Source organism: Podarcis muralis, chromosome 6 (assembly GCF_964188315.1).
Source record: "Podarcis muralis chromosome 6, rPodMur119.hap1.1, whole genome shotgun sequence".
Classification (NCBI taxonomy): domain Eukaryota; kingdom Metazoa; phylum Chordata; class Lepidosauria; order Squamata; family Lacertidae; genus Podarcis; species Podarcis muralis.
Window position 1 is genome coordinate 27,501,895 of NC_135660.1, and position 13,157 is coordinate 27,515,051.

At 44.8% G+C, this 13,157-nt stretch overlaps 1 protein-coding gene across 5 annotated transcripts in view; it reads right to left on the reverse strand.

The window, feature by feature from the left end:
- The window catches only part of U2SURP (U2 snRNP associated SURP domain containing), a 35,233-nt gene extending 34,598 nt beyond the window's left edge, over nt 1–635 (reverse strand). For 3 of the 5 annotated variants that reach the window (XM_028731214.2, XM_028731216.2, XM_028731212.2), the window contains exon 1: nt 496–635. In XM_028731214.2, the coding sequence (XP_028587047.1) occupies nt 496–540 (45 nt within the window). In that variant the 5' untranslated portion in view covers nt 541–635. The remainder of the gene's footprint in view (nt 1–495) is intronic. The other 2 variants (XM_028731215.2, XM_028731213.2) reach the window with 1 other exon arrangement.
- Nucleotides 636–13,157: the final 12,522 nt, after the last annotated feature.

Consider the following 13,157-nt stretch of genomic DNA (forward strand, 5'->3'; position numbering starts at 1 on the left):
GGGAGGGGAGGTTAAAAGTCCACACCGAGATAAACTCCCAATAATAATCAATGCAGAATGGAATCGTGACCCATCTACACCCCACGTTTTTGCAGCCTTTTCCGAAGAAACCCCGAAGAGACGGTGCATCGGAGGAGCGGGAGAACGAAAATAGAGAAGCAGCTCTTTCCCGGAGAGTAAGGGAGAGTCTTTTTTAAAAAAATGTGTAAGGAAACGGAGGCGACGCGGCCGCTCCGCTTCCTCCCCGCTATAATTCCCCCCTATCCGTCGCCCTCGCACCGCCACCGGCTGAGCTGGGAGGCGGGAGAGAGACTAGGCCGCGAAGCCAACCGAGCTCGCTTCCTCGCCCGCCTGCGCACCACGTCCCGCAGCGGCGGCACGCGCGTCTCCAGGCCGGCTCCCCGCGCCAACCGTCCGCGTCCCCCCACCGGCACTTGCCCGCCTGCCCCCTCGGACCAGGCGGAGCCGCCGACTCGGCCCCAAGAGCGGCCTCACCTTCGCACTGGCCTTCTGCGAACCGCCTGGCGTCTTGTCCGCCATCTTGATTCTGTTCCCCAGCTCGAGCCTCAGCGGCGGGAAATCGAGCGCCGACTCCACGGATTGGAAGAGAGAGGGATTCTAGGCGGAAGGAACGGCGGCGGCGAGGAGAAAGGGCAAGGCAAGGCGAGCCGATAGCCGAGCGCGAGATTTCGGAAGGCAAAAAAAAAAAGGTTGGGCAAAGGAGGAAGCCTAGCTCCGCCTCGCCCGCAGGGCATAAGGCGGGGGGGGGCGTTAGCGCGCATGCGCGGTGAAAGGGCTTGCTTCGAATGCGATGCAGATTTCTTAAATCCTATTGACGTATTGTCAGCTTGGCATGTGCAGCAAACGCTGATCCGGACACTCAAGCAAGTCGCCCAAAGCCCGCCGACCCATGAGCTCAACTGAGGCTAATTAAGTAATGCATAATGAGTATATATATTCATTATACACATATATACACACATATTCATATATACACACACACGTGTGTGTGTGTGTATTCATTATGCAGGAATATATTCATTTTATCTCTCTCTTTCTATATATATATATATATATATATATATATATATATATATATATATATATATATGTATATATATATATACACACACACATACATACATACATACAGTATATAGAATCCTGGCTATAAGTAAATTATATGCATTTCCTATAGCGCTGAGTAGCTCCACTCGTAATATGTATAATAATAAATAGCGTTACGGGACAGAGCTTTCGGACAGATTTTATTTCAGGGATAATGTGAGTCAGAGAAGAGCTGTTGAAATCCTAAACTGGCGCCTTGGAGACAGTTCTGGGATGAGGGCAAACAGATTAAATCTGAGAAAACTGGAGGTCCTGCAGGTTCCAAGATGCCCAGCTGTAGAAGGAGGCTTGCAGCTTGTCCTAGATGGGACGGCACTCGCCTTGAAAGACCACGTGTGCCGTTTGGAGGGCCTCCTGAACTCATCCCTGGCTGGGAAATACCACGTGGCTTTGGTAGCCAGGAGTGCGTTTTTCCAGCTTTCGGCTGGTATGCGAATTGCAGCGCTGTTTGGAAAGATTCGACTACTGCAATACACACTGCAGATGTACTTGAAGATGGTTTGAAAACTTGAGGTGGTCCAGAGTCCTGTTGGGGGGAAGCTTCAGTGCATTTATAGGCGCAATTTAAAGTGCTGTTTTTAATGTTTAAAGCTCTAAATGTTTTGGACTGAAGCTGGCTTCACCTACGCTATCCTGCCTGCGTAATGAAGTTGGGTGGACTGTGGCTATTTCCTTTTTGTTTTGTTGGTCTTTTTTATCTTTGAGAAGACTAGGTGGTTTTATCTCTTACTTGTGTGCTTCATGTACTACATTGTTGTTAGCCACTTTAAATGGGCACTACCTGGAAAAGCAGATCCTGAAGCTGAGGCTCCAAGACTTTGGCCACCTCATGAGAAGAGAAGACTCCCTGGAAAAGACCCTGATGTTGGGAAAGATGGAGGGCACAAGGAGAAGGGACGACAGAGGACGAGATGGTTGGACAGTGTTCTCAAGGCTACCAGCATGAGTTTGGTCAAGCTGCAGGAGGCGGTGGAGGACAGGGGTGCCTGGCGTGCTGTGGTCCATGGGGTCACGAAGAGTTGGACACGACTAAATGACTAAACAACAACAACCTGGAAAAGCAACCCAGAAATATTAAGGGGGGGAAACATGAAGCTAACAAACACCACATCTTGTGGCAGAAAATTCCATACATTAATTATTGCAAGCCACTTGGGATGTCAGCTACGTAATCAAAAGGCTCAGGAAGTTGTGCATTGTCCAGGGTTGTGTATGAAGACTTGGTACAATCATGTATTAGTCATAGAATTGTAGGGTTGGATGGGACCCAAAGAGTCATCCTAGATTCAGAAAGAGAAAACAAACAAGTTACAATCAATAGACTACTGCAGATCCACCAAGTGTCCCTATTTTCCAGGGATGTCCCTGATTTAGAGAAGCTGCCCCATTTTCTGATTTGATCCTGGAATGTCCTGCTTTTCTTTAGGACGTCCTTATTTTCATTGGAGAAATGTTGGAGGGTATGGAATTATCCAACCCTCAAGCCGTCTGAAGGCAATCATGTAGTGTACAGTGGTACCTCTGGTTACGTACTTAATTTGTTCCGGAGGTCCATTCTTAACCTGAAACTGTTCTTAACCTGAAGCACCACTTTAGCTAATGGGGCCTGCTGCTGCGCCGCCGGAGCACAATTTCTGTTCTCATCCTGAAGCAAAGTTCTTAACCCGAGGTACTATTTCTGGGTTAGTGGAGTCTGTAACCTGAAGTGTATGTAACCTGAGGTACTACTGTATAGGCAAGGGTTTTTTAAAATGTTTAATGTTTTATTATGTTTTTACATATGTTGGGGGAAGCGGGTGGCACTGTGGTCTAAACCACTGAACCTCTTGGGCTTGCCAATCGGAAGGTCAGTGGTTTGAATCCCCGCGACGGGGTGAGCTCCCGTTGCTCAGTCCCAGCTCCTGCCAACCTAGCAGTTCGAAAGCACGCCAGTAAGTGCAAGTAGATAAATAGGTACCACTCAGACGGGAAGGTAAACAGTGTTTCTGTGCGCTGCTCTCGTTTTGGTGTTCCATTGCGCAAGAAGCGGCTTAGTCATTCTGGCCACATGACCCGGAGAAACTGTTTGTGGACAAACGCTGGCTCCCTTTACCTTTTGACACATGTTGGAAGCTGCTCTGAGTGGCTGAGACAACCCAGTAAGATGGGTGGGGTATAAATAGTAAAATTATCATTATGGAATGGTATGTCCCTATTTTCATCGGAGAAATGTTGGAAGACATGCTACTGTAATGTGCTCTACAGGCCTTTAAAGGCTGTTCAAAAACTTCACCTACCATAAAGCACAGCTGCTCAGCTGCTTGAGGAGTAAAGTGGTAAGAGTATATAATACCTAGTCTGTACCAGCACACTTACATGAACTTGCCCATACGGCTCCTCCATCTGGCATACTCTTAAGAGCAATCACGCAGATCGTACTACTTACATTAAGGCCAATCAGTTCAGTGGGCCCAAATGAAAAAGGTGCAAAGAGCATTTTCACTGGTGGCCCCATCTTTGTAGAACTTTCTTCCTCCACCAAAGTACATTTGACCACCACTTTAGCCATTTCAGAATGGACTTTAAAAAGCTTTTTGTTCTCATTCATTTTTTATTAATGTGGGGATGGATTTTTAAGCCACCACCGCTTATGATTGTGTATTATGTTTTCTGTGTATTGCTGACCTGAGTTTAAGTTGTTCTATGCTGCTGTTTTCGTTTTCATATTTTTTATGTCAGCTTTATTTTTATTTGTATTGAGTGTTACCTTATTTCTGTGAGCTGCATTGGGAGGGCTTTCCAGCCTGGAAAGGTGGGATAAAAATACATTCAAGTGCTGAAACCTGCAAAAAACATAAAAACCCAACAACAACAAATAGGCAATATATGGAAGAAGAAAAAAGCCTACATCATATTTGGTTCATAGTGGTGATGCAGCTGTCGTATCAAAGGAATGGAAGAAATCTCCAGAACCCTAAAAGTCTTGAGCTTTTGAAACAACTGTGTATATAGATGTATGTACATCATATAAAGATAAGTCAGCTGCCACATTTTCAGTGGCATGGTCTAGTAAAAGATTGTGCTCACCCACGCCACATTTTTGCATGAACACTTTTAAAAAGTCTTTAAAGACTGTTCTGTTGGGTCCCTCACCACTAGGGGGTGCAGTCAACACATTTTTCTAAAGGAAAAGATGAACAATACTGAAATCTATTCATAGACGCTAACAATGTGTCATATACACCTCAAGGCAGCATATACAGTGGTACATCGGGTTACAGACACTTCAGGTTACAGACGCTTCAGATTACAGACATAACCCAGAAATAGTACCTCGGGTTAAGAACTTTGCTTCAGGATGAGAACAGAAATCGCATGACTGCATGGCAGCAGCGGGAGGCCCCATTAGCTAAAGTGGTACCTCAGGTTAAGAACAGCTTCAGGTTAAGAACGGACCTCCAGAACGAATTAAGTTCTTAACCCGAGGTACCACTGTACTCTGAAACACTGGCTCACTCTTACACTGATTTGTTTGTTTATCATATGCTTTTGTCTGCCTAAAATGAATCACAGGCTGACCTTTTTTTAGTGGGAGGAAGGCAGTTCCTCATCCCGACGGTGATCAGCACTGACAAACAGTATAGTTGGGGTAGGGGGGGTGGGGGGTGTTGTTCTGACTGCCTTAAAGCAGAAGGTGGTACGTCTGCTCCTGAAAATACCCTTCCTGCACCCAGAGGGGTTTCACAACTACCACCCAGTCTTTAATACCCCCTTTTGGGGTAAGATGCTTTGAGTAATATCAGTTTGGCTGCAGACACATTTGGAGGAAACAGATTACTTGTTTCACTCTGGTTTCAGGCTAGGGGTGCCAACTAGAATAAAATATTGGGGGGGGGAGTAGGAGCAGGTTAGCGCCACTCTCAATAATCAATTACACGACATGGTGCGCACACACACCTTTTGAATGGCAATGCCTATTAACTTTGTGGGGGTGACCCCTCAAATATTTTACGGGGGAGCTGTAGGATTTGGCTCCTATGATTCAGGCCTGGGTTTTGGAATGGAATTGGCCCTGATCGCCTTGACAGAGAACCTTTGATGGAGCAGCCAGGGGAGTGCAAGCCTGCTACTGGTTCCTTCAGCAGCTTTAGATACCATTGAGCAGAATATCCTCTTGGACCACCTCTATGGGTTGGGAGTTGGAGGCATGGTTTTATGGTGGTTCCGCTTCTACATGTACAGTATGATGGTAGCAGGGAGAAGCATTGGAGAACTACGTGTGTTTACATCTTGGCAGCACAGCTGTGGGGTGCCGCAAAGCACTATTTTGTCCCCAGTCCTATTTAAGAAGCCCTTGGGAACAATTCATGAGGAGGTTCAGGGCACAGTGTCCTTAGCATGCTAATGATACTCGGCTCTACTTTTCTATTAAATAGGAGTCAGGAGAGGATAAACTGAACCAATGCCTGGATGCAGTGGAGTGAATAATGGTCAACAGACTGAAGCTCAATCTTACTAAAACAGTTTGAAAGCATACCAGTGCAAGTAGACAAATAGGTACCGCTCTGGTAGGAAGGTAAACGGCATTCCCGTGTGCTCTGGCACTCATCACAGTGTCCCGTTGCGCCAGAAGCAGTTTAGTCATACTGGCCACACGACCCGGAAAGATGTCTGTGGACAAACGCCAGCTCCCTTGGCCTCAAAAGCAAGATGAGCGCTGCACTCCATAGTCGTCTTTGACTGGACTTCACTGTCCAGGGGTCCTTTACCTTTTACCTTTACTAAGACAGGATCACTGTGGGCAAGTGGTTCCCAAGTCCATGAATTGGGGGTCTGCCTGTTCTAGATGAGGTTGCACTCCCTGTGAAAGAACTTGTATGCAGTTTAGGGGTGCTCTCGGAGCAGTCGTTGTCCATGGAGGCCCGGGCACCTTTAAAGAGCATTTATCACCAGGTTCAGCAGGTGCATCAACTGTGCCCTTTCTGGACAAGGATAATTTGACCATTTACATTGGTAAGGAGATTCCGCTTTCTTCCCTTCACAGAGCTCCAGTTCCCAGAGTTCCCTGGGAAAGAAGGTCTGGTTGTTAATCCACTCTGGGAATTGGAGCTCTGTGAGGGGAATGGAGGGGTGTCTCTTAACAACTCTCAACACCCTTAAGGAACTTAATAGTGTGGAAAAACCAGCCCTAGACTTTTAAAACCTGTCCTTGGTTCCACTACTGATGCATTTTCATTCAATTTCTATTCCGCCTTTCCTCCAAGCTCAAGATTGTGTACATGATTCTTCCCCTCCCCATTTGTTCCTCACAACATCCCTGTGAGGTAGGTTAGGCTGGGGGACAGTGACTGGTCCAAGGTTACTCAGTGAGCTTCATGGTTAATTGGGGAACTGAACTCCCATGTCCAACCTAGTCTAACAGTAATGCCACACTGACTGTTGGGTCTATGGTTAATCCAGTCCTCTTTTATTGGGACAGAGAGTAATCTGTGTTAATCCATTCTTTTAAAATGTGATTATTGCAGCATTTTTGTCTTCAGCAATAACACAGCTGACCTGCCAGGGAATAGGGCACTTGCTTCCCACTGGATTCCTGCTAACGTCTAGGCGGCCCCTCCATCTTTCACAGCAGAACTGACACACAGTCTCATCCTCGGCCTTGCTTCTTTATTTTTGATCTGGTTCTGAGCCAAAGGGGGCCCAGACAGAGGCCATACTTTAGAAGCAAAGCACCATGAACTAATCTGGTCCATAGTGGATGCATGCAGAGAAGTAAAAGGCCAAACAACAGGAGTGGGGAGCCTGGAGTTCTGCTAGTGAGGTGAATAGGAAGCATTTAAGGTAAGATGTTTGGTTTGGGGAGAAGAATGAGAAAATGACAGTGTCCGTGTGAAAGCAGGAATGGTTCAGAGTCTGTAGTGCTTTCCGCTGTTATCTTCGGTCATAACCCATTCATTTTACTCCACTTCATTAATCCTTTTTAATTATCCACCTCATTAACTAAAACCAACTGGTGTGTGTGTGTGTGTGCGCGCGCACACATGATTTCAGCTTCTGTGCGCTTTCATAATGAATAATCTTTGCCAAATTACAAGCAGGGTGGTATCAGGGAATTCTGTGAAAAGGGAAAGCATGGCAGAGATTTAGCTGGAATCTGAAAGGTCATCCCTCTAACAATTGATTCCATATGGAAGTATATCCCTGAATTTGTGCTATTTATAACACAATGTGGCACAGCTGTTTTCCAGTACACATTAGCAGCCACTGAATGATATCATTCAGTATGCCAGGTCTTTTGCACGGGAGATCTTTCAGAGATGCTTATGACGGTACCTCAGTGTTGACAGTGGGGTGAAAGAGACTAAATTTTAAAATGCTCTTAATTTTGTAACTGTTTTAATTGATACATTTTAGGATCAATTAGAGCTTTTGTTAATCAAGTTGCATATAAATGAAATAAATAAATAAATAGTGAAAATATGGCACACCTTTCTTTGATCTTGACACTTGAAAGGATGGCATTTAGCAGCAGGCTCATGCTTATCTTTGTTGTCTTGCACAACTGAAAGAAACCCCACAAACTGTTTTCAATGGTAAACATAATGTATAGCTGTCACTCCAGTGAATGGTGATTTCAATGTTGTTGTTGTTGTTTAGTCTTTTAGTCGTGTCCAACTCTTCGTGACCCCATGGACCAGAGCACGCCAGGCACACCTGTCTTCCACTGCCTCAACTCATGTCAAACTCATGTTCATAGCTTCGAGAACACTGTCCAGCCATCTCGTCCTCTGTCGTCCCCTTCTCCTTGTGCCCTCCATCTTTCCGAATATCAGGGTCTTTTCCAGGGAGTCTTCTCTTCTCATGAGGTGGCCAAAGTATTGGAGCCTCAGCTTCACGATCTGTCCTTCCAGTGAGCACTCAGGGCTGATTTCCTTAAGAATGGATTGGTTTGCTCTTCTTGCAGTCCATGGGACTCTCATGAGTCTCCTCCAGCACCATAATTCAAAAGCATCAATTCTTTGGCAATCAGCCTTCTATATGGTCCAGCTCTCACTTCCATACATCACTATGGGAAAAACCATAGCTTTAACTATACGGACCTTTGCTGGCAAGGTGATGTCTCTGCTTTGGTGATTTCAATACATTAAGCTTATTCTGAAAACCAGGGATGAACCTCTCAAGACACTATGAGGGCCAGCAAGTGGGGAAATTGCTAACGTCTTAACGGTATGGTTATTTTTTAAAATCCAATTCCACTTTCCTCAGCACCCCAAAATGCACTCTGTCCATTCTCTCCTTTTCTTTCTCTGCTTTATAGTGCTCCATCTTCCTTCTGCACCCCATAGGGCAGGTTATGATGCAGATTTATATATTTATATAAAAAATAGTTCCACACCACTTTATAGCCCCACAAGGTTTTCGTAGCAGCTTGCAAAAGATTCTCACAATAAAGTCACACTCAGATCTAGTAGAAATCTGGCAGAAGAACGGAAAATTCACAGTAAAGGCAGCATTTCCTATTCATTTCCTTGTCCCTTCCCTAGTGTCAAACCAGGCAACAGTTCTCACAAAAAATCCTGTGAGGCCAAGTAGCTGGACCTGGCTCATCCCATGATGGAAACAGTCTTCCCTTACTGGCAGTTGCTGGTTGCCAGGCAACAGCATCAAACTCTGTACCTCCATCTGTTGTTTTGCTCATTTCCTGTTGCCCTACCCATCACACTCACCCTATCTCAATAACCCCCACATTTTGTCTATCCTTCACCACTCCACAGATTTCTCTAAATCCAGTTATGTCTTTCCTCCTGTGCTTCATAACTTTCCCTTTGCTATGTCCCTTCACAACTCTCTTTGCAACCCTAATTCCCTGCGGTTGATTGGTATAGTTATTATTTTTGGTGTTTTCCTGCCCCCTGCTCCCAGCCCCAGTCTCTCTCCCAGAGAGGGAATCTCAGCCACTCAGTGGGCTGTGCTGAATAGCCGGCTACAACAGAATGGAAAGAAACAGAGCTGGCCCATGACATTTTGGCACTTGAGGCAAATTACAACATGGGCCTTCTTCAGGAAAGAAAGGGGTGTGAAGAAAAATTTGAAAGGGGGGAATAATGATCAACAAGGGAGAGTAAAGATTGACATCGGGAACAAAGAAGGAAATCGAGTCAACCTTACCCAGCAGCTGAACTGGTAATCTAAGGCCTTCACAGGGAGAAATGGGTCTACTCTGAATCATGCCCAGTGGGTACAGAGCTCAGGAGACCCCTGAAGGCTGTTGGAAAAACGCCCTGGGATTGGCTGCCAACTTCCCAAGTCTTCGAGACGTCTCTCCGGTGGTCCTCTCTGGCTATAAATCTCCCTCAGTCCAGAGAGACCGGTAATAGGCGACCCTCCTCTCCTGAAAAGAGCACGCCAGTCTTCTAGCATATCATAGCAGAAGAAAGACTCAATCGTAGTTCTAAAACTACTTTATTTACAGTCATATACAGAGACTCCATCAGTACGTCTGTGCTCTCTGAACACCAGTACAGAAACCTGCGACACACACAGAAGTGAAACTAACTTCCAATAGTACTCAAAGGAAGAGATAATACAGACTTCCTTTCTCACGCTGTCTCAGACACACACATGATGTATACAATCATAGTACCACTCGCCGGAGCAGCTCAGGTAGATAAAAATCCTAACAAAGGCAGCCCCCACCATTTCTTCCCTACGGGTGAGAGGAGACCAGCAGTGTCCCCTATTCACCAATAGGCTGCTGTGGAAGTGGCATGGGGGTGCCAAGATGATGGCAGATCCAGCCTCAGAGGAACAAGCCACAGGTGACACATTCTTTGGAGGTTAGTTCTGGTGGCCCATTACAGGTGGCCACCTTGTGACTGCTTTTGGAACTGTCTGGAGCAGGCTTCCTCAACCTTGGCCCTCCAGATGTTTTTGGCCTACAATTCCCATGATCCTTAGCTAGAATGGCGAGTGGTCAGGGTTGATGGGAATTGTAGTCTCAAAATATCTGGAGGGCCAAGGTTGAGGAAGCCTGGTCTGGAGGATACTTGGACCCAGGAAACGTGAAAATCCCACTGAAATATACTCAGAGTCGCAAAGTGATTTCATGCTCTTTATTCAGCTCATAGTGGTGAGGAGGAATGAATGAATGTCCCCTCAAAGTATCTGCTTTATATACATTATTTACACAATGGGCTGCACATGATTGGCTAATTCCGGAATTCTACTGTAAGCCAATCAGGTTGTGGATTCACTTCTATCTGGAGCATGATTGGGTGGTTCCTGCCAACCAATCAGACTGCTGCATTCTGAATCCTATTGTTCTAGGACCAATCAGACTGCTGCCTTTTGGATCCTATTGTTCTAGGACCAATCAGACTGCTGCAGTTTGGATCCTATTCAACTCAGTACATAACACCCACAATGCTTTAGAAGGCTAGGAGAAAAGAAGTAGATAGCCAATGCATGTTGAGATGTGGCCTTTCCTCCACTAAATAATATGAAGGTTTCTACACCCTAGATAGAGACCAGAGATAATATTGCAGTTGCAAGACATCGGGAATAAATGTACTTAATCCACATATGGGATTGGCTTTTAATTAGGCTGTTTAATTACATACAAGTTGAGGGCAACTAAGTTTTGAAAATTTCGCTATGGGTGTGTCACACAAATATGCCTGTTTATCCACATTTATGTATCAGGTATGCATAAATTAATTTATCTTTTTAAAGAGAATTATTAGTGGTATTTCATCAGAAATAAAACTGTCATAGAACTCTTGGAAATGGGCCACTTTCATTTGGAAAATGAACTTGCCTGTAATTATCCCAAGTCTTATAAAAGGCAGAAAAGATTATTTAGCAAGTAATAAGTGATGTGTAACAGCATCATTTTATTATTATTATTAAAAAACTGCATAGTATACAAAAAAAACCCCCACAAAACCTCACCGTCATGTTATACCTGAATAAACATTTTTGGGGTGGACATTCTTTTTTTCAGCTGGTCCACCACAAGCTCAAGGTTACAAGGTCGAAAGATGTAACTGTTCAGACTTCTAAATATGTGATGCCTTACACTATGAATCATTTATTTTACTACTACTATTCAATATTTAACTAGCTCTAGCAGCATGTAACATGCTGACCATGCACTAGACCAGCATGCATATGTCAAAAATAGTTGATGGAAAATGCCAAAATCCTAAGAGAAGCTACTCATGCAGCACAATCCTAAGTGTGTTTATTCAGAAGGAAATCCCACAACGTTCAGTGGGACTGTCTAGTCAACGTGCTTTGAACTGCAGCCTTAATCATTGATGGGAAAACACTTCTGCACCTGTAGTGAAAAATCAAAAACTGCACTCCCCCATTCTGAGCAGTACCTCATTTTCTAAATCAGGGGTGATTAACCTTTTTATCTGAAGTCTGCATTCTCACAAGATCATCTGTCAGGGGCCACATGTTGGTAGTGGGCAGGGCCAGAGCTGACAGTGGGTGAGCCACCCACTTTCCCCACTCACACTCTGCCATACATTTCTGCTTCTCTGCCTTCCTGCCACCCACTTCTTCTTGTCCATTGGACTGCTGGGTGAGGGGCACATCACCCTTCCAAAGGTCTGAATTGTTTGCTTGCAGACCATTCCCCACTCCAGTTTTTGTTGTTGTTTTTTTACACGAGAATCATTTTTGTTTATTACAGCATCACCATTTAGAAGTGGCCCCAAGTTTGTCAATGTGGCCTCTTCCGGAATGAACTAAGAAAAGCAGGATATTATTGTCCTTTTTGGTAAGAAGTTTTATTGACTTTCTGTGTAAAAAGGAGATTCTGTTCTGCATTCTACGCCTCACAAAGCCGAGCTCTTCCTTAATCCAGAAAACAAGGTTTTACTGTTTTGTTGTTTTGGTTTTTTTATTAAAGATTTTCTTGTTTTACAGAAGTTTATGTAATGTCTCTTGTATTTTTTCCATGTAACATTTTTACAAATTAGTTTCATTTGTTGAGACATTAGGAGGGGGGAAGGGGTGGAGGGGGTTGATTTGATTTGATATCTCTTATGTTTTCCACCTACTACCCACCATTTCTCTCTCTGCCCCGCCCCATGTGAAATTAGGTCAAAGGCTACAGGACACCCCCACTTATTTTGCTTGATACATAGTGGTGATTAGAGGTAGGAAAATTACACTCTTTGCAGGTTTGTTTTTTTTAAATGAGTACTTTAATTTAGCTTCCGGAAGGGTAGGGCCCAGTCAGGGATGCAATTCAACCAGGACACCATGTACTTTAGACCAGGCACCCCCAAACTCGGCCTTCCAGATGTTTTGGGACTACATTTCCCATCATCCCTGACCACTGGTCCTGTTAGCTAGGGATATTGGGTGTTGTAGTCCCAAAACATCTGGAGGGCCGAGTTTGGGGATGCCTGCTTTAGACCATATTTTGGAAACTGTCCATTTCTGTGTCCTGCACATCATGTGGCTGGTGGATATGACCCTCCCCTATTGAAATGTCATCCCTGTCCACTGTTTAGGATTCCGTTCTTGCTTGGTGTGGTTGTCTAAGAACTTTTCCACAGTCGACATGAACTTGCTTACTTGCGTGATCACAATTCCTTCCACCTTCTTGCATATGGCGGTGACATCACACATCCACAAGCATTTCTGCAATGTGTTTCTTCTAGCTGTTCAGACATTAACAGGCTATTATTGCCCCAAAATGTACACATAGGCAAGATCAGAGGTAGGTCAGAAGCTTTTAGAAGAAGAAGAAGAGTTTGGATTTGATATCCCGCTTTATAACTACCCGAAGGAGTCTCAAAGCGGCTAACATTCTCCTTTCCCTTCCTCCCCCACAACAAACACTCTGTGAGGTGAGTGGGGCTGAGAGACTTCAGAGAAGTGTGACTAGCCCAAGGTCACCCAGCAGCTGCATGTGGAGGAGCAGAGACGCGAACCCAGTTCCCCAGATTACGAATCTACTGCTTTTAACCACTACACCACACTGGCTCTTAGAATGCATTTCATTAGAATTTCATTAGAATGCATTTATG